A 20498-nucleotide genomic window follows, 5' to 3' on the forward strand; every position below is an offset into this window, starting at 1 on the left:
AAAAAAAAAAAAAAAAAAAAAAAAAAAAAAAAAAAAAAAAAAAAAAAAAAAAAAAAAAAAAAAAAAAAAAAAAAAAAAAAAAAAAAAAAAAAAAACTAGTATCTATGTGTATCCATTTATAATGCGGTAAAAATATATTTATGAACGTGTTTTTTTTTCTTACACTAAACCGTCATTATTATTTAACCATTTTTCTTAAAATTAAATTTTAAGATTTATTAAAACCATAAGAACTAAATTTAAAATGGATTGAAATTAGAGGAAAATACAATGACCCAAATAGTATTTTAAACTATAATACTTACAAACTAAAATCTATATAAAGATAAAATTTTAAGTTAATAATAACGTAACTCAAATTATATTAAATTAATATATAAGTTATTGTATAAAAATGAATAATGTAGATTACTCTCATATGTAAAGTATTCAGATATTTGTGGTAACGGTATTGTTGGATAAATACACAATTTTTTTTAACAAAATAATTTTAAATGGAATAGTTTCAAATTCTTGAAATAATGAAATTATGAGAAGGAAAGTAAAATCAAAATTGAGGGAGTAAAATAGTAATTTACCAAACATAACGGAATCGTTTTTAAAAATTTGTTTGGTTCAAAACAGCCTCTTCAAAATTTGAATATTTTTGCAGTTAAATGTCGGTTTTACCCCTTATCATGAAGCCGCTCTTACTTTTCCAATGTGAAAGGATTACTGAGTTTGTAAGGTTAGATTGGAGAATGTTCCAGTATATCCTATAAGTACGAATTCTCGCGATACCGCTTGTGAAAACACATCTCAGACGCACATCAACCTTTTCCTTTCCATCAGTTGGATCTTAAGACAAAGTCTGATGCGATCCCACTTTAGGCTGCCTGGTCCCGAGTCGCGGGAGTACCGCAAGCATGGGTATTTTTAAAATTTTATTTGAAGCTTAAGGAGTGCAAATTTTAAGAACATTTTATTAATTTAGTTCGTATAATTAATACTTTAAATTTGAAATTAAAATATAAATAAATTAGAGTATTAAATAAAAAGTGGGACTCAAATATTGCCAATATTTTAAGTCTCAAGTTTGATCTAAAATTGAGACTTAATATAAATATATATATAAACAAATCAGTAAAGTTATGGTGTATATACATATATATTATTTTGTAATTTAATATTACAAAAAAGTAGAACCTTTATTATTATCGTGATTCTTTTTTATTGAAATCCCGATAATACCCTCATTTCGGTTTGCACCAGTTTGACTAAAAGTTGTCGGTGCATTAATCTGGTAAGAGGGCAAATTAGGAAAGTCGAATATATTCGAAAACATTACAGCTGCCTCTGCAGCTGCAGTGCTGGCGTGTGATCCTCTGTGAACGAGTTAATACTCAAATGAAATAAATTTTACAGCATTATCCACTTGTATAGGACGCGCTGTGGGTGAGGGCTAGATGGTAAATTCGACGTTTTTACGATAAAGAACCAAATTGAAAAGGATAAAAGGTTAGTCCTTTTGATTTATCAACAAGCGAAGAGGGCCACCCTAGAACATAAAAATGGGTCGCAAAGAATCCCTGTCCCTGTAGGCTGTAATTGCTCGCGTATCTCTGTAAGTATTCTTTCTCACTGTAAAAGTAAATAAAAGGAAGTAATTACAGTGAAGTATTTACTTTTCTCGTGTTCTTTGTGTTGGATGTTTGAGGAGGAGGGTTAATTGAATAGTGGTTTTAATATTGTGAACAAATAATTGAATTGTATTATTTATTTAGAACAAATAATTTAATATTCCTCAAATGCTTATAGGGGGGAAACTCCGTGATATAATTCAATCTGCCATTTGCGAATAATTTTTTTGGAGTTTAATGAGATGGGGATTTGAAGAAAGAAACAAGATCTCTGGAATTTTTTGATTCCCGCTTTCTCATCCCAGTAAAACAGATCGTTTTCATAAGGTTTATGATTTGACTTGAAAGAACGTGCACTGGGTTCCTTTTTTTTTTTTTTTTTGAATTTCTGAAAATTCTTATCAAAATTCAAAGACGTGCTGAGCTGTAACCATTCCATTTCTGAATCCCTCGCGCGCCCATCGTTGTGTTCCTTCTTGTTACCTTCGCGACCTTTTGTGCAAGCTGTTAATGAATGGAAGCTCATTTGGACACATCTCGGCTTCATCTCATTCTTCCTCCTTTGGATACTTCTCTCGTATAAGTTCTCACCGAATGTCGCAATGATTTAGAGAAGGCCACTGCTGCATTCTTCACCACGCGTCTACTTTCCTTCTTTCCAAGTATTTTTTTTCTTCTCTCTTTGCGCTTTCTCCCACATTGAGATCAGGGCCATAGCCATTTTGTTGCCCATTTTTTGTTTTGTTTTGTGGGTCTTTTTCCATTTCTCGATCGGTTTGGGAGGAGGAGGTGGAGGGTGCGTTTTGAGGTCTGAAAATCGGGTTTCTTCAACTGGGGTTTTGAGATCGCCGTTCGAAAATGGCGCCCTCGTTTGATTGGTGGGGAAAAGACACTCGCAGAGGAACCCCTGTTGTTGTTAAGATGGAGAATCCAAATTGGTCGATGGTTGAGCTCGAGGGTCCGTCGAAGGATGATTTTCTCATCGCGGGTGAGTCGCCAACGGGCCGGACCAGAGAGAAAGCCCGAGGGAAAAACGCTAAACAACTCACGTGGGTCCTCCTCCTCAAGGCCCACAAGGCCGCCGGTTGTTTAACCTCCATTGGCTCTGCAATGGTGGACCTTGTCGCCACTGTAAGACGCCGCGTTGCTTCGGGCCGGACTGACGAGGACGACGCCGACGCCGACAATGACGTCACTGGTAAAGAGAACCCGACAGTGAAAACGAGATTCTATTCTTGTATCAAGGTGTTTTTATGGCTGTCGGTGCTTCTGTTGGGTTTTGAGGTGGCGGCCTTCTTCAAGGGCTGGCATTTCGGTACTCCAAACTTTCAATTGGATTATCTCTGGGCATCACCTTGGGGTTTCAAAGGAGCTTTTGGTTGGATTTACTCTCAGTGGGTATCGATTCGAGTGGATTATTTAGCTCCTCCTCTGCAATTCTTAACCAATGCCTGTGTCGTACTGTTCATCAGTCAAAGCTTGGATCGTTTAATCTTATGTTTGGGTTGTTTCTGGATCCGATTCAAGAAAATTCAACCAGTTCTTAAACCTGGAGATGAAGACCTTGAATCCGGCGAGAAGGGCTATTTCCCAATGGTTCTTGTTCAGATCCCCATGTGCAATGAAAAAGAGGTGAGGTTTTGTTCTTAATGTCTTCTGCTTCTGCCATTGTAATTGGTTTAGTTCTTATTGAACAAACTGAATTTGCGGCTTTTTCTCAGGTTTATCAGCAATCAATTGCTGCTATCTGCAATTTGGACTGGCCAAAAACCAATCTGTTGATTCAAGTTCTTGATGATTCTGATGATCCAACTACCCAATTGCTGATTAAAGAGGAGGTTCATAAATGGCAGCAAGAAGGTGCCAACATTGTTTATCGTCATCGAGTCATTCGAGATGGTTACAAGGCTGGCAACCTCAAATCCGCTATGAATTGTAGCTATGTCAAAGACTACGAATTCGTTGCCATTTTCGACGCTGATTTTCAACCGACACCCGATTTCCTTAAAAGAACTGTTCCTCATTTCAAGGTATATTAGGCTGTTTTTGTAAGCCATGAACTGAGTTATTAGATTGTTCTTAGAACACTGTTAACTCTCTATTTGAATGGCACTCAGGACAATGAAGAGCTGGGGTTGGTTCAAGCAAGGTGGTCTTTTGTGAACAGGGACGAGAACTTGCTAACCAGGCTGCAGAACATCAATTTAGCTTTCCATTTTGAAGTAGAGCAGCAAGTCAACAGTGTCTTCCTCAACTTCTTTGGCTTCAATGGCACGGCTGGTGTGTGGAGGATCAAAGCTCTTGAGGACGCCGGTGGGTGGTTGGAAAGGACCACCGTCGAGGACATGGATATCGCCGTTCGTGCTCATCTTCATGGATGGAAATTCATATTCCTAAACGACGTCGAGGTACTAATCTTTGTTAAGTTCATGATATGAGTAACTAGTTTATGACATGAGTATAATATACTTATTATTTCTGCATAATCAGTGCCAGTGTGAGCTACCAGAATCTTATGAAGCTTATAGAAAACAACAACATAGATGGCATTCTGGCCCAATGCAGTTGTTTCGCCTTTGTCTGCCTGCTATTATTCGATCGAAGGTATCGTCGTCGTGCAATTGTTCTTTTGTTATAGAGTTTCTCTTAATCAAATTGCTTATGTATTTGTCTTATATAACTGATTCAATGCAGATTAGTGTATGGAAGAAGTTCAACTTAATCTTCCTCTTCTTTTTGCTCAGAAAATTGATACTGCCCTTCTATTCGTTTACACTTTTCTGCATAATTCTCCCGATGACAATGTTCGTTCCCGAGGCCGAGCTACCCTTTTGGGTTGTCTGCTATATCCCAGCCATGATGTCGTTTCTAAACATTCTGCCTGCCCCAAAATCCTTCCCTTTCATTGTCCCTTACCTCCTTTTTGAGAACACAATGTCAGTCACCAAGTTCAATGCCATGATCTCAGGCCTCTTCCAGCTCGGTAGTGCCTACGAATGGGTTGTTACGAAGAAATCTGGCCGATCCTCGGAGGGTGATCTCGTCTCCTTGGTAGAGAGAGAGCAGAAGCATCAGAGAGGGACTTCGGCGCCCGACCTAGAAGAGATGAAGGAAGAATTTGAGAAGCAAGAGCAGAAAGGCTCCTTGCGAAAGAAGCACAACCGAATATACGTGAAAGAGCTCGCATTAGCTTTCCTCCTCCTAACTGCCTCGGCACGGAGCCTTCTGTCTGCACAAGGAATCCATTTCTACTTCTTGTTGTTCCAGGGGATCTCGTTCCTGCTGGTCGGGTTGGACTTGGTCGGCGAACAGATAGGTTGATTTGTATAAATAGATGGATTCTGTAGGAAAAGAACACAAGGAAATCATTAGAGAAAAACAATGGTGAAATGGGAAAAAAAGACAACCACAATGGATCAACAGGGCATCAGAGAATGAATCCCTGTAGTGAAGAATGTCAAGGCCATTTCACTCGGTACAGTCGAGATAATAGAGTATTATATGGACACAAACAAACGACAATATTGGAGAGATGCTTATGTCAAATGGCGAAGCTCATCCGGTGTATCTATATGTAGGTCTTCTTTTTGTTTCTTTTAATGTTGTTTCGATTCGTTTGTTTTTCGATACTTTCTGTAAGAACAAAAAATTGAACATCAAAAACATCAAAACAAGGAGATATTAGGCAACTGTTGGATGAAACTGACAGAAATATTTGGTTCATATTTAATGATAGTTTCTTGTGTTCTTGTTGCTTTCGGCGGGTTGGGAGTTATTCGTTCGTGATTGGTGCTTTTGAAACTCGAAAAATGACACCCGACTGTGGGAGCGGACTTGCTGACTACACGCGGCGGGGAGCCGAAAAGTTTCAAAGCTGTCTTTTGCTGTCTCCAAATGAAATTCATTGAAGATATGCTTTTCGGTTATTGTTATGATTATTTATTATTATTACCATCTTTAATTATTGTCTGCTATACTAAATGAATCGGTGAGGCGAATGACAGTTGGAAATATAATGTTCGGCAGACGCAGAAAAGCTGAACTTGCCGCTTATGTTCTTTAAATTCTTCAACACATTCATCGCATCGTTGCCCCCGCCGCCTGGGGTGCCAAGAACGATCCCCACACACATCCTCTTGTCTTGTCCTTCTCAATTACCCATATCATCTCACAGGACAGATTATCCTAGAATAAAATAAAATGAAGGAAGATCATTTTATATGATATTTTTATTTATCTATTTATCTATTATCCTAGAATAAAATAAAATGAAGGAAGATTCCACGTTGAAATCCCACATCGATTATTACATACTCAGGACACCATGATCTTGCGATTAATTAGCCAATATGGAGTTCTTTAAAAATTTTAAAGAACAAAAACTAACACGAAAAATTTTAAAGAACAGAATGAAGCTTAAAAAATGACCCAACTTTCTTACCAAAGTAATATTGTAATTAAATTTTATCCCATCCATTAACTCATCCAGTTAATTTCCAAAATATATAAAGAAAAAAGTTGTTAGTGTGAGGACAGAATATAGTAACAAATTTATCCAGCCTGTTAATTGAACTAAAAAAAGAAGAAAATTTCCTTAAAAAAGGAAAATAAAACAAACAAAATAATAGACGGAAAACAGAAGTTTTTTTTTTTTTTTTTTTTAATTTTAATTATTTAGTTCGTGTGGCCAATTAATTCAATTTCAACAATAATTGAAACAATAAAAAAGCCAATACATAAATTATTGAGTCACATTAAGTGCAAATGTGAATCTTATTATTGCATCATTTTTTAAGAAATTAGATTAATAAAATGTCGTATTTCGAAGAAATTAGATTCATGAGATCTAAAGATATATAGTAATTTTATTTTTAATCATATTTTAAAGTTGGTCTTTCAAGTATCTAATTTTTTAATTTTTAAATTAAAATTTAATTTATGTACGAGAATTTGAACAACATTAATAAAATGGATGTTTGAATTGAAAATATGATATAATTAAGGCAAAAAACAAGCTTCTGCTTTGTTGGTCATACAAGGATGAAATTCAAACCAATTGTAATCAGCCTCGCCCACAAAATCTAAATTTACATTCCTTATCTGCTGCGCTATTAATCATCTTCTTCTGCTAAAATTCGAAGAACAATAGTTAGAAACTGAATCCTATACAGATTTTAATGCTTTTTTTTTTTCTCTGTCAACTAGAAAACATCTCAACCGCCCTTTGCAAGAAGTTAGCGCTCTGGTTTAAACCGCCCTGTCATTGCCAGATGAATTATAGATCAACCATCTGTACCTTTGGAGCTTCACAATGCAAATTTATTGGATCATGAAGAAGAATGAATACCATTTGGTTCCAAATTGTGAGTGCCCGAACTCGAGTCGAATCCCATTTGAAGAAGACTTTGAATATCGCTTTCTAACACGGTCTGTGCGTAAATGCGTTTCGATTAATGTTGTTGAACACAAAACAACAGAATTGCATCATCATCGTTCAGAGGATTACCAAGTTAGCTACCTGAGGCAAAGGAGGAAACTGTGTGAATGTGGTGTTGGTTGGCATATTTGACATCGTCCCCTGGAGCTGAAATATTCGGTGAGGAGGGACCGGGGAAACCGCGCTCAACCCGGGATCATATCCAAGAACAGTTCCGATGCTGCCTCGTGCGTGGAAAATCTACTCAAAACAAAAGTTATACCAATTCAAAATGGTTTGTAGACTAAATCTTACACATTCTTAACATTCTTAGCATCCAAGACTGACTATGAACTTACATCATTGGATAAAATCCTTTCGATATCGACGTTCACGTCTGGGTTGACAGTAGCAAGTTTCATTGACAAAAACTGCAGAAAAGTATAATCACACAACTTCATTTGAGATTATGTAACGGTTTAAACCTACCACAAGTAGATATTGTCGTCTTTGGCTTTCCCTTTCGGGCTTTCCCTCAAGGTTTTGAAACACGTTTACTAGAGAGAGGTTTCCACACCCTTATAAGAAATGCTTCATCCTCTCCAACCGATGTGGGTTCTCATAATCCACTCTCCCTTGGGGGCCCAATGTCCTCGCTGGCACACCGCCTGGTATCTAGCTCTAATACTATTTCTAATAGCTTAAGCCCATCCCTGGTAAATATTGTTCTTTTTGGGTTTTCCCTTCATGCTTCTCCTCAAGGTTGTGAAACGCGAGTACTAGGGAGAGGTTTTCACGCGCTTATAAGGAATGTTTTGTTCTCCTCTCTAACTGACGTGGGATCTCACAATCCACCCCCCTTGAAGCCCAGTGTCCTCGCTGGCACACCGCCCAGTGTCTGACTCTAATACCATTTGTAACCGTTTAAACCCACTACTAACAGATAATGTCTCATTTGGGTTTTTCCTTTGGGACTTCTCCTCAAGATCTTGACACGCGTCTACTAGAGATTTCCACACCTTTATAAGGAATACTTTGTTCCCTTCCAACTGACATGGAATCTCACATATTACCTAACAGTAATACTGCAAATGAAGATATATTCAATCCATCCAAACTTGTGTGAATGTTAAACACATACCTCAACCTGCTGTTGCAGTGACTGAACATAGTTGATAATCTCATCAAGCATAACAGCCTTTCCAGTAATCTAAGAGACAAAAACCAATCCGAGTTCGAGTATAAATCAAGATCCCACAGGCAAAGAAACTCACAAAATCAATTGAACCAAGCTACCTTATTGCATCCAGGAACAAGCTCTTGAAGCAATCTCATCCGCTCACTAATCTTCTCCCTCCTCACCTATTGGCCAAAGTGTTTCAAACGTCTAACACAACTAAACAACAACATTTTACTTCAAAAGTTCATAGAAAGTTACCCTCTCAGCAAGGCTATGGCTGTTTGTGGCTTGCCCTCTTCTAGCTCGCACATGAATGTAATTCTCCTTGGGAGCTTCTGTGCTATCATTGTTCTTCTCTTTAGCTTGTTTTCCAGTTGCCTTACCACCTAAATTCTGCTCCATTTCTGCGTTCTTCTCTTCCTGTGTACTGGAACTGTCTCCAGAAACATCCTTCTTCAATTTCACTTCAGATTTCTGGTCAATGGCATGATTTGCAATTAAAATGATGAACAAGAGAGATAAATGATTAGAGATTCATCAATGTTACCTTGTTTGGTTGGCTAAATGGGAAAGTGGAGTCAAGGGCTCGTTTTCTGAGTTTACCATTTGGTGATCCTGCAGCAGTTTCTTCACCTGATAGTGGTAATAACTTCTCCGTGGTTCCTCCATTTCTGTAATTGGAAGAACACCCACCAAGAATCTGCCCGGCAACACCAAAAGAACCAAACATGTCGGAATAATTCCCATTGCCAAACCCCAAATCTGTCGGATAATGAACACCCTGTGTCGTCCCACTCCCTCCATGGCTCTCCAAGACAACAGGAAAAGAATTTGAAAATTCGCCATGGGAAGAAACCATTGGATCCCAACCAGACCCAAAGAAAGACCCCATCGCCATTGTTCCTGGAATTTTGTCGGAAGATGAACAATTCCGTAACCCCTCGTTTGAATTTCGAAAACCCATTTCGTCGTTTTCGAGATCACCCATTTCACGAGCTAACCTTACTTCCAAAGAGGGGAAAACAAAACCTTAAAAAAAAAAAATGAAAGAGGAAAGGCGGTTTTGACCAGAGTTGGGGGGGAGGGTGATATCTTGCGAGTGTAAACAAAGAACAAAATGTAGTAGGGTTTGCAGCTTTATAAGGCGTTAAAGTAAAAGCAGCATCCCCATGAAGGTGTAGAAGAAGCTTGCTCTGTTCCGCTGCGTTCAAATGCAAAAAGGAAAGGGAAGCAAAAAATATATATATATATTTGGGGGGCTAACACAAGAAAGTGAAGCTTTGAGAGTATAAAGTGGAGAAGAAACAATGAGATTAGCTATGAAACAGCTCATGAATGCAGTAAAAGGAAAGCAGATTCCCTTTTCACTTTTGGGTATGGAAGAAAAACATTTTCCAAGTTCTCCATCCAATCAAATGCCCAAATATGATTGATTTGAGAAGCCTCCTTTTGTTTTTGCTTAAAACAGGAAGAACACAAGAAGAACAAAGGTGAGTAGCAGACACAGGGTTTGGAGATATCAATCCGGGTAGCTAGAACCAAGAAACAGGGTATTAAAATTGGAGGTCTGAATGTGAATGAGTATCATAATCTGATCAAGATTAGTGTGTGCTCTTGTGTAGAAGCCCCGGAGCTTGGTTCTTCCATTTCTGTTCCGTTAGATTAAGAATGAAATGGTAAGAATGAGCCAATTTGGAGTAGAAAAAAAAGGAAAAAGGAGGTTTAAACTTATTTAATGATAGAAACAGCTGTAAGCCTGTGATTTGGTTTGTTTTGTTTTGTTTTGTTTTGATTAAGAGTGCTTTGGGGTTAGAAACATATGGAATATTGGAATCTAATCATCAAAATTTACTTGCTTGTCCTGCTCTTCCATTTCCAGCTATACTCTTCCCGTCTGTCTGCATCTTCTTTCTAGTCACAGCCAATCGCCAGCCACCCACCCACCCCCAGTCAAACCTCTGGTCAACACCACCCACTGTGCTTCCTAAATCTATTCCTCTATATATAATATTATATTATGTATATTTCTCGGTTGATGTGAGGACCCAGCTGAAGTAGGAGTGGTTAGTCAATAGTATTATAAAGAAGATGCATGATTGATTGTGATGCTACATCAAACTTATCACTCTCCCTTCTCACTTCACATCATTCCTCGTTTCTATACCAATAGTAAATTTATAAGTAAGGAATACAACTTTATTGTTACGAACCATTTTAAAAAAACCTGAAGTAAAGTCATGAAAATTTATACTCAAAAGTAGACAATATCATATTATTGCAAGGAGTCGTAATTCTTAACATGTTATCAGAGTCATGTCATAAAATGTGCAGTAAAAATAACTCAATTGTCGAACAAATGATGTATTTTATTTGAGAACTTGAGAGAAAAAGAGTCAAGTCTCGGTTAAGAGGAGGCTGCTTGAAGATTCTATTGGGCTTAGGAGAGACTCTATGGTATACTTTGTTTGAGTAAAAGATGATTGAGAATAAGAGTAAATAATACAAATATATAATTAAAAAATTGGAATACACGAGATTGAAATTAATGGCCCTAAATCAAAAGTTTAAAATAATAAATTAATTAAGGAATGGAACTTTGTTTTAAAACATGTTACTTTTCAAAGCTAATCTCCGCCCATGCTTGATGCTTCATTCCATCACACTTTTGAAGAAAGTTTTTCTCTTTTCCTTTTCTTTACAGAAAGCAACCCCATCTCTCACTCTCTCTCTCTAAAAAGTAAAAAAAAAAAAAAAAAAAAAAAAAAAAAAAAAAAAAAAAAAAAAGTTGCCCATCAAAACAAACGCCACACACTTAGTCACCTTAATTTGGGCTGGCCCAAAGAACTATAGGCCCAAAATCGTCATTGGCCCAAGCCCAATGTGACTTTTCCAATAGGTAATTCCATAGCCCAATTCTCGAGCTTCACTCCTTAGATCAAAGTGTCGCTTATTGGATTAGCTCATTCAACCCTAATAATTTAATAACTATTCATTATCAAATAGGTTGATAGATGATTATTATTATTATTATTTTGTTAAACGTAAATAGTGTTAGTGTTATTTTAAAATTTTATGAGTATTTTTTAAATCCAAGAATAAAGGATATTTTTAAACTTTATAAAGTTTTAAAGGTTTTTTTTTTTTTTTTTGAAGTAAATTACATATATTTGTATTAATTTAACCTAAAAAAATTAAATTTTTTACTACTTATATCAAACATCCTAAAAAAAATATTTGAGTTTTAAAATAATGGAGATGGCAGTTGGTGACTCGTGCAGAAATAGGGGTTACACACGTGGGAACCCCACCAATGAGACCCACTTGACATTTGTTTAGTGTTTACACAAAGAAAGCAAAATAGTGATACCCCATTCCTCCAATAATCCATCAAATTATGGCAAAACTGGAATTTCAAAGACCCAAGAATCTCCCTCCATTTTTTGCTTATAACAGCGCACACACATACATACACCTTATTATGCAAACCAGTTGTCTCTTTCTTTAAAGAAAATTTGCTGTCAATTTCCAGAATTAGTTGAACTCTTCTTCGTTTGTTTGATAAACAACAGTAAAAGTGGTGGCGTTGTGTCGCCTTTAACTAAGAAACAAAGTTGGAATGGCGATAATGATGGGCCTGTAGACTAAGAGTGTATTACCCTAAGCCACCACTAGTAGATATTGTCCATTTTAGCCCGTTACGTATTACTGTCAGCATCACAGTTTTAAAACGTGCATGCTAGGAATAGATTTCCACATTTTTATAAAGAATGTTCCATTCCACTCTCCAACCGACGCAGGATCTCACAATCCACCTCCCTTGGAGACCAACGTCCTTGCAGGCATACCTCTCGACATTTGGCTCCAATATTTGTAACAATTCAAGTCCACAACTAGCAAATTTGCATGATACGTATCATCATCAGCTTTACAGTTTTAAAAAACGTGTCTTCTAAGAACATGAAATAATGAAATAATGAAAATGAGGCTTTGGTCAAGGCCATGGCCTGGTTGCATTATTGGCAATGGCTGTGAGATGGATTTGTACATCCCATTCAAAAGAAATAATGAAAAGCACACTCAATTATTATGTTGCATTGCTTGAATGAATTATTTTTTCCCGCCTGCTTAGAATTTGGAGCCAAAAGATTCGAGGAAAACAAGGTGGATTGGATTTGGATTAGATTCTTGTGTTCGTGAGTGCAGTTCTGACAGTTCATTACATGTTTTTTTAACAATGAAGAGAGGACATGGAACGAAGCTTTGTCTTAGGCATCATTCCAAACAACAGTTGACACAACAGGCAAAGAAATAGGAGCTGGCCTCATTTGCGGTGGTGATGGGAGCCATATACTTCTTCCATTGCTTCCAAATGGAACCAGGAGGAGCCATTTGGCTTGTCAGGACTAGTTTCCCTTGAGCTGCTCAAGCTGCTCACCACAGATGAAGCATTGGAGAAGTGAGCCTTGTACTTGCTTGAACCTTCAGTTTCGACGACGACTCCGATCAGATTATTCAGGTATCCGCCGCTCGAGGCCATGGACTTTTGGTCTGTGGATTCAATGCTTGCGCTTGGATCCAGCAGCAGGTTGTCGTGGAATACCGTCCTCCAATCTAAATTGTTGTTGTATACTTCCGCGGGATCGGTTCGAGGGATGTTCTGCTTTGGTTCTTCATGTTTGATGGCATTGGTTGGTTTGTGCTCTCTATTTCGTCTGGCAAATTCTCCTGAAAGGAGGCTACTGCTTGCCATGATCCTTTCTACGTCGTACCTTGAAGTGTCGAAGTTTGTCACGGCGTTTATGCCACGGAACTTGATAGCTGCTATGTCATATGCTTCTGCAGCTTCCTCTTGTGTGCCTGGACATCATTATAACGCAAAGGATAGATGATAACTAAGCTAACAAAATTGGATTGGTCAAGTGTTATAGACTCATAGCTAGCAAAGAACACAGCTAAAGATTCAGGACATAATATGAAAAGTGTCTAAATTTAACGGCTTGAAACTTCCACAAACCAAATGTTCCAAGATAAAGGTCTTTGTTCCCCGCGACTCTTCCAATCCGAGCTTGCCATCTCCCATTCTGATGATGTCTGAAAAAGCAGTCAAAAGACTGATCTAGTAAACAAAATGCGGCGATATTAATGTAATAGCTCAAGCTCACCATTAACAGATGTTGTCCAATTTGGTTTGTTATGTATTGCTGTCAGCCTTATGGTTTAGAGAGAGGTTTCCACACCCTTATAAGAAATGTTTTGTTCCCCTCTCCAATCGATATGGGGTCTCACAATATTAAGTAGAAAGAAAAAAAAGTAGAACATTGATTGAATCTTACAAACACACCTAGTTACTCCTCTGTATATGGAAGCTCCCCTCGAGAATCCACTGCTTTTCCTGCAAACCAAAAACCAGAAAAATGAGACCATCTACCATAAAAATGTAACAGCCTAAGCCACCGTTAGCAGATATTTTCCTCTAGAGGCTTCCCCTCAAAGTTTTAAAGCTCGACTGTTAGGGGAGGTTTCCACACCCTTATAAAAATATGTTTCGTTCCCCTCTTCAACTGATATGGGATCTCAAAATCCACTCCCTTTAGGAGTTCAGTGTCCTCGCTGGCACACTGTCCGGCGTCTAGCTCTAATACCATTTGTAATAGTCTAAGCCCACTGCTAGCATATGTTATTTGGGCTTTCCCTCAAGGTTTTAAAACGCGTCGGTTAGGGAGAGGTTTCCACACCCTTATAAAGAATGTTTCGTTCCCCTCTCGAACCAATGTGGGATCTCACAGAAATACGAAGAGCAAACGGTATGACAACAAAATGAAACAAGGTCGAACTTTTTCGAGTACCTTCTCAGGTGCGCGACATATTCTTGGCGGTTCATGTTCATCATTTCTTCAATTTGAAGTTCATAGTTCTTCAACTGTAAAAACACCATTGTCAGAAGAATTCAAAAGACGATAACTGGACAATAACGCTATAATCATATCATACTGGGAAGTTTAAGTGTGTGGAGGGTCCCCAGTACTTGAGAGCTGCAAGATCATAGGCTCTTGCTGCTTTCTCCTCCATATCATAGCCACCTGAAATTCAAATTAACTACCAATAAACTTCCATGTAATTGACTTCCTAACGCAACGTTTTTCGACAAACGCTTACCGAGATAAACTGAATTCGACAGCATCCATAAGGAAGTTGATCATGACAAGCAACAAGGAAATGGTTTGAAGTTAGACAAAAACATTGGAGGAACATGACAAGCAACAAGGAAATGGTCTAAAATCTGAGTAACCTTGTCTCCCTTTCCTGGTTTGACCTTCCTTCTTACAACTATTGTCCCACAAATGAGCCTCATATCTACCGGTCCATCTATGTCTGATAACAAAGAACTACCAAAATTTCACTAAACCAACTCAAAATGATTTATACTAAAACAAGCATAACATTAGAAACTTTAGAACAACCTTGTAACACCTCTATACTGTGAAGTTCTTTGTCCGAACGTGTCGAACGACTTCCGATGGACCGGCTGCTTTCGATCAGCCAAAGCCCTTTTCTTTGTCTCCATGGTGGCTTGTCCAGATTGAGAAATTTGGCTTGGTGTAGTAACACAACTAGACTGAGAGCCAGGGCTCATGGACAAGCTAAGTGTCTGCAAGTCTTGGCAATTCCTCCCTCCTCCAAAGCAGCCATTGATGCGCTGCTCCATATCTTGTCGAATTTCAGAGCAATAACTTGCAATATGAGACTCCTTGTTGACATCCTCAGCAGGATAATGGAACATTCCTGAATAGTATCGCTGAGAATGAAGAAGAATACTTTGTTGTCTCTCAGAGTTAGCCTCAGGATTTTGATTGTAATATCTGCTGTCTAAGCTTAGAGCTGTGGCCGTCTCTCTTCCATGAGTTGCACCACCAAGAAAGTCCTCAAGTTTTGGGGAGATGTTTGGCAATGTTTCTAAGCATCAAACGGTATGAACTTTGGGTTAAAACAGCTTCATCAGAGTAAAGATTTGACATAAGAAGAAAGAAATAGACCTGGAGTTTGTGATCTGCTGATTGAGTCCATGATACAAAGAGACCCATCTGACTTGAGCGGCATTACAGACAGGGGAGACAGAAAATCACCATTGTAGTGCTGGGAAGCTGAGAAGCTATTTGACATGGTGTTGGAGATAGCTATTGCTGGAGTTGGCTGGCTTTGGTGGTGGTAGAGAGAATGTTGCTGAGATTCAGAAGTAACTTCCATAGTCATCTCCCTCTACTTATGCAGAAGCTTATTGTGTTTTAGCAAAGCAACTCAATCATTGGAGACAAAATAAGCTCCTGATTTGGTTTTCCCACTCAATGATATACATGATAGAGCTAAGTTTTGCATAGTTCATAGAAGGAAATGAACAATGCTTATGCTCTCCCAGTCTTTGTGCATATGAAACAAACAAAAAGAACGAAAATTTCTCAAAAACTAAGAGAGAAAATGTCCCAGCCTGCGCTTTAGTTTTAAGTTTTCTCACAACATTTTTAAAATGCACAATGACAAGAAGAACATACCCCGAATAGCTTTCTTTTTGGGCTTCCCCTTCAAAGTAGAGACAGGGAAGAGCATCCCCTATAGGGCCCGGATCCTCCCCAATCCATTTCTTTTGGGTCTAGCGTCCTTGCTAGCACATTGACTCATGTCCACCCTTTCGGACTCAGCCTCTTTACTGGCACACGGCCAATGTCTGGCTCACCCACCACTAACCGATATTGTTCCATTTGAACTTTACTCACAATTTTTAAAACTGTCTGAGGAGAAATTTTCACTTTCTTATAAGGAATGGTTCGTTTCCGTCTTTCTCCAAAGTCTCCAACAAAACAAAACTGAGATAAAAAAATTCAAAAAAGAATTACAAATTGAAACCAGGTGGGTCTTCTCTAATGACGCATTTGCTGTTCTAAAAGCACCCAATTTCCCATTAATGCCAAAGAGAATGGAAACATTATTGGCTACTTTCAATCGCTTTTGGCACTCTCTCTCTCCAATTACAGAAGGTTGCTAAATCTAAAGGGAGTTTACGAAGGGCAGAGAGAGCGGAGCAAGCGGAGGTCAGGTAACCAAAATGGGTATCATCTCTTTATTGCAGCCATGGTTTTGGTTTGGGTTTTTTTTTTCATTTTGCTTTAATCACAGAGTCAGTAAAGGGCAGGTCTGGTGGATTTGACAAATTGGTATCTTTTCGTACATGGTTTGCAGAGCATTGGGTGTTGCAGTCCTAAGGATCTTTATCTGTTTATCTTTAAAATTTAAACCGATTTTGTGTTTGGAATGTTGATGCCTATTTGATTTCCAGCTTAAAATCCTAAGCTACAAGTGTCACACAAAGTCCAACAAGAACAAACTATGTACCCAGTCATGAATACTGTCCTTAGACCCATCACATTTGGACAAAAACAAGAGCTGTCCTTTGGCTTGTAGGGATGGGGTCATCTCACTCAACCATTCCATCCACCGGAACTCTCTCAAGATAATTGTTAGATCACGTGTTAGTTGGAGACAAAAATGAAACATTCTTATATAAAAATCTACATATTTTAAATTGTGGTATTGATCGAGTATACAGAATTAACAATATTTATTAGTATAAACTTGGATGGTTATCCATGCCATTGGAATTCAATTAAACAACTCTTAAATTTTAAAATAAGAGAAAATAGTGGTGAAATGTGGACAATAAATAGATAAATAGTCGCGACATTAGTGTAAATTTTTTATTTTAGAATCTTAACCAAACATTAAAATATATATAAAAATAATAATTGACCCGATACTATAATCTATTGTGAAATAAAATAATATAAAAAAACCATATTTCATCTTAGTTAATAACGTTGTATATTAAATTGATGTAGTCAAATCGCCCAAATTGTCGTAACATTTACCAATTTCATTATAAATAATATAAATGATAATGAACTAACAAATTTAATTAAAAATGTTATATTTAAAATTAATATAGATTAATCTACAAATAAGAATGGCTGACGGGTTTTATAATTATATTGCATTTAATATAATCATATTTAATTCTATACATTAGATATAAGAATTTAATAAGGAGTAAATATTAGATATCACAATAATAACTATAACTTTTTTGTCCACCAAAATAAAATAAAAGAGGAAAATACTTTATAATATCATATATGGAGTAAACAATTTAAACGGACTTATTAATTTAGAGCACAGTATTTGGCTTTGCTTGTTTGTCAGGTCTCTACGGAGTCCACTTCCACGCTCTCTTTGAGGAGGAGAGGATACATCCACCTGTCTGTTTTTATGTATCTGTCCTTAGCGATCCACTGCCGTATGGAACAGGAAAAAAACATAAAAATACAATAATGGGCTCGACCTATAAAACCACCAAATCCGAACAATGAAAGTGTCTTCATTTCAAATACCGGGAATTAAGCAGATCAACGGTGAGCGATGAGCTGCAACAACAGAACCCATTCGAGAGGCAGAGTGGCTTTCTCGTGGGAGAATAAGCCAGGGGAGTGCAAGGCAGCAGTGGCGCCGCCGTTTTACCGCCTGGACGACGACGTTCTGGGGCAAAAGCAGCTGCGGGCACCGCCGTGTACTTCGGCGAGAAAGGGCCAGAAGAAGGTGCAGAAAGATGGGGTCTTTGAAAACCCTTTTCTTGCGGCGTTCAGAGAGTGCAGCAATGGAGAGGATGCGAAGAATTGCAAGTTGAAGCAGAATAAAACTGGGTTTGGAGGGTGGATGAACTTGTTTGGTAATTTGTCTTGTAAGCACATGACGGCGGTTCGAGATGACAGTTTGATTAGCTCCCCTGTTTCCAAACGAACCGTGTAGACGAAAGAAGCATGTGGATTTAAGGGCGTAACTTAAGCTTCTAATATTTATAGAATTAGACCTTTGTAAAATTCAATAAGGATTACAACTTCTTGTTTATAATTTGTGGCTTAGATGCATCAAGGTTTGGTTGTATAGACATGATTTTCAATATATTTTAATATTCAAATGTGAAATTCATTTTTACTTTTTGTTTGATAATTTTTTATTTTTTTTAAATTGTGTTTGGAGTTTTTTTTTTTTTTTTTCTTTCAAGATTAAGTTAAAAATCAATTTATGGAAATAGATATATAGGAGTGTTTATAGTTTTCTACCTTTAAAATATGCGTTTGTTTAATTTCTATATTTATTGGCATTACATTTAAATTGGTAAATTTGTAGTCAAATTTAAAAATCAAGAATAAAAATTTATTATTCAACCTTAAAAACGAATTCGCGGTGAAAGTCAAAGACAGCTTACAGAAGGCCTGACCGACGAACGGTGGTTCCGACAAATAGCGACCATTATATATAGATCGGCGAGGGCGAATTTTGGTAAAGTCCATTCCGAAAGGGGTTAATTCTGGAACACGGTAAATAATTTTTTAGCCGCCGATAACCCTCCCCCCCCCCCTTTCAACTTCTCCCGTACTCTCAATCAGTCCCATCTCTGCCACTTCCTCGCTTAAACCCTAAAACTCGATTTTACCCACAGCTTCGTGATCCGACCACTCCGGTTTCTTACCCGCTACCTACTGGGTTTGGCGCCACCAATTTTCCCACCGCGACTTCAATCAACAGCCGTAACTGTGAGTAATCTATTTCTCTCTTTATCTCTAGGCGCTTTGGTTTATTGGATTCTGCATCTTCCATCTAGCTTCATTGAAAATTTCCGGCAAGGGGAATGGATTTGAAAAACTATGTTTAACGAGGAGCTGGGTTCGTCACAAATATTGATATTTGGTTATATTCTTAAAGAACACCGCGGTTTACCTCAAGGAAGTGACGTCTAGTGGAAGAAAATGATTCGGGTTGCAGAAGCATCGGGGAGCTAATTGTATTCTTCATCACTCCTTCGATAGGAATCGATGTCTCTTGTGAATCGGTCTATTATATTTCCGCTGTGTCATTCTTGTCCTGAAATCTCCGTCATGCCAATTTACCGTTATACGGTAACATTGTGATTTCTTGGAGATTGTTAATCTTAAGAGTGAAAGTGTGCGGTGATATTCTCACTCATGCTGCATGCGATTGGTTTGTTTCTTCTATCCCCGCTACGAATTTGGAGGTTGAGAATGTATTAGGAAACAAGAAAGATGATGGGACAAGATGTTCCGTTGTTTATTCACTTCTTCGTGATCTAACTGTTGTTCATTTTCATGCCTAACCATACGGGTTTTTTCGTCATAAATAGCGTTTTGAGACGTTCAGTTTACGAAATTCTGACATATTTTCTAGTTCTCTTCCTGCTTTCTTTAATATTTCTATGTTGTTTGCAGTTGGGTCTCTGTTTCTTGCTTTTGGTGGGCTTCAACTGGAAGTTGGCTTAGCTGATCTGTTGGTATTGTGATCTCTAGTTACCGTTTTTCAATGCTCAAAGATTGAAACTTGGTTATGCTCTAAAATGGAAAATCTGTCTCAGTCCTCAGGTGGACAGGTAACAGAACCCTCTCTTAGTTCTTACTAGACATCACTGATTTTAGCTCTTTATGTGCATGAGTCTGTGTTTATATATAGAATTACTTGGTATATATTTGATTGCTTAAACTTACCTACTGGAGCTCAGACATTTACTTTGTTTGTTCAGTTATTATTACATTTTTAGAAATTCCTGGGACCCTTTTCCTTCCTTTTTGGTGTATTAGTATTTGGCACTTTTGTTCGTTTCAGTGAATGTTCTTTGAAATTCTGGTTCACTGATTCATGCAGGGTTTTATTTGGTTTCTTATTTGTACTGATATTTGGTGAAGACTATGTTCTATTTTATGTCTATAGAGATGGTATGAGTGTCTAAGATCTTTCTGCTGCAGTTTCGGCCAGTTATCCCAGCACAACCAGGCCAGACGTTCATTTCATCATCTACCCAACAGTTCCAGTTAGCAGGGCAGAATATATCTTCTTCAAATGTTGGAGGGCCAGCTGGTCAAGTCCAGCCACATCAATATCCTCAATCAATACCGCAGTTAGTTCCAAGGCCTGGCCATCCTACCTACATCACTTCTTCATCCCAGCCTATACAAATGCCTTATGTTCAGACAAGGCCTCTTACTTCTGTCCCACCTCAGTCCCAGCAAAATGTGCCTGCACCAAATAATCATATGCATGGCTTGGGTGCTCATGGACTACCTCTTTCTTCACCATATACCGTAATCCTCACTTTCTTTATGTGTTGTTTACTTGCTTTTCTGTCAATTTGAATAGATTTAAAAAAAAAAAAAAAAAAAAAAAAATT

At 37.8% G+C, this 20498-nt stretch overlaps 4 protein-coding genes across 6 annotated transcripts in view; 2 read left to right on the forward strand and 2 right to left on the reverse strand.

Moving 5' to 3' along the window:
- The first annotated feature begins 1860 nt into the window (after positions 1-1860).
- On the forward strand, positions 1861-5373 carry LOC111477189 (probable xyloglucan glycosyltransferase 12). Its single transcript, XM_023121220.1, has 5 exons — positions 1861-3251; positions 3341-3649; positions 3737-4027; positions 4110-4223; positions 4314-5373. Exons 1-5 carry the CDS (start codon positions 2478-2480, stop codon positions 4938-4940), a joined length of 2115 nt encoding a protein of 704 aa, XP_022976988.1. The 5' UTR covers positions 1861-2477; the 3' UTR covers positions 4941-5373.
- Positions 5374-6579: 1206 nt separating this feature from the next.
- On the reverse strand, positions 6580-9835 carry LOC111477236 (transcription factor bHLH74-like). 2 transcript variants are annotated; one of them, XM_023121283.1, is made up of 8 exons: positions 8763-9835; positions 8474-8689; positions 8332-8397; positions 8177-8245; positions 7395-7466; positions 7126-7296; positions 6967-7048; positions 6580-6876 (listed from the first exon to the last, which is right to left on the reverse strand). In XM_023121283.1, exons 1-8 carry the CDS (start codon positions 9201-9203, stop codon positions 6854-6856), a joined length of 1140 nt encoding a protein of 379 aa, XP_022977051.1. In that variant the 5' UTR covers positions 9204-9835; the 3' UTR covers positions 6580-6853. The 2 variants fall into 2 exon arrangements, with proteins under 2 accessions (XP_022977051.1, XP_022977052.1); XM_023121284.1 differs by having other exon boundaries at positions 7138-7296; positions 8763-9834.
- A 2526-nt stretch (positions 9836-12361) lies between these two features.
- Positions 12362-15682, reverse strand: LOC111477198 (AP2-like ethylene-responsive transcription factor ANT). Its single transcript, XM_023121230.1, has 9 exons — positions 15250-15682; positions 14677-15169; positions 14505-14587; positions 14372-14380; positions 14207-14295; positions 14062-14135; positions 13557-13607; positions 13230-13306; positions 12362-13072 (listed from the first exon to the last, which is right to left on the reverse strand). Exons 1-9 carry the CDS (start codon positions 15464-15466, stop codon positions 12537-12539), a joined length of 1629 nt encoding a protein of 542 aa, XP_022976998.1. The 5' UTR covers positions 15467-15682; the 3' UTR covers positions 12362-12536.
- A 2902-nt stretch (positions 15683-18584) lies between these two features.
- Positions 18585-20498, forward strand: part of LOC111477178 (pre-mRNA-processing protein 40A-like) — a 10128-nt gene continuing 8214 nt past the window's right edge. For both annotated transcript variants that reach the window (XM_023121196.1, XM_023121197.1), the window contains exons 1-3: positions 18585-18855; positions 19546-19703; positions 20077-20412. In XM_023121196.1, the coding sequence (XP_022976964.1) occupies positions 19671-19703; positions 20077-20412 (369 nt within the window). In that variant the 5' untranslated portion in view covers positions 18585-18855; positions 19546-19670. The remainder of the gene's footprint in view (positions 18856-19545; positions 19704-20076; positions 20413-20498) is intronic.

The sequence above is a fragment of the Cucurbita maxima genome, unplaced genomic scaffold (genome assembly GCF_002738345.1).
Source record: "Cucurbita maxima cultivar Rimu unplaced genomic scaffold, Cmax_1.0 Cma_Scf00003, whole genome shotgun sequence".
Lineage (NCBI taxonomy): Eukaryota > Viridiplantae > Streptophyta > Magnoliopsida > Cucurbitales > Cucurbitaceae > Cucurbita > Cucurbita maxima.

Bases quoted from the DNA above. Each gene is read 5' to 3' on its own strand.
- LOC111477236 (XM_023121283.1), bottom strand. From the start codon at position 9,203: ATGGGTGATCTCGAAAACGACGAAATGGGTTTTCGAAATTCAAACGAG. The intron at 8,690-8,762 runs GTAACATTGATG...GCCATTGACCAG, and splicing joins CATTTAGCCAACCAAACAAG to AAATCTGAAGTGAAATTGAA. The intron at 7,297-7,394 runs GTAAGTTCATAG...TGTTTTGAGTAG, and splicing joins AAAGGATTTTATCCAATGAT to ATTTTCCACGCACGAGGCAG.
- LOC111477189 (XM_023121220.1), top strand. From the start codon at position 2,478: ATGGCGCCCTCGTTTGATTGGTGGGGAAAAGACACTCGCAGAGGAACC. The intron at 3,252-3,340 runs GTGAGGTTTTGT...GCTTTTTCTCAG, and splicing joins CCATGTGCAATGAAAAAGAG to GTTTATCAGCAATCAATTGC. The intron at 4,028-4,109 runs GTACTAATCTTT...CTGCATAATCAG, and splicing joins TATTCCTAAACGACGTCGAG to TGCCAGTGTGAGCTACCAGA.
- LOC111477198 (XM_023121230.1), bottom strand. From the start codon at position 15,466: ATGACTATGGAAGTTACTTCTGAATCTCAGCAACATTCTCTCTACCAC. The intron at 14,588-14,676 runs GTTGTTCTAAAG...CTTTGTTATCAG, and splicing joins CAGTATAGAGGTGTTACAAG to ACATAGATGGACCGGTAGAT. The intron at 14,136-14,206 runs GTATGATATGAT...GTGTTTTTACAG, and splicing joins CCACACACTTAAACTTCCCA to TTGAAGAACTATGAACTTCA.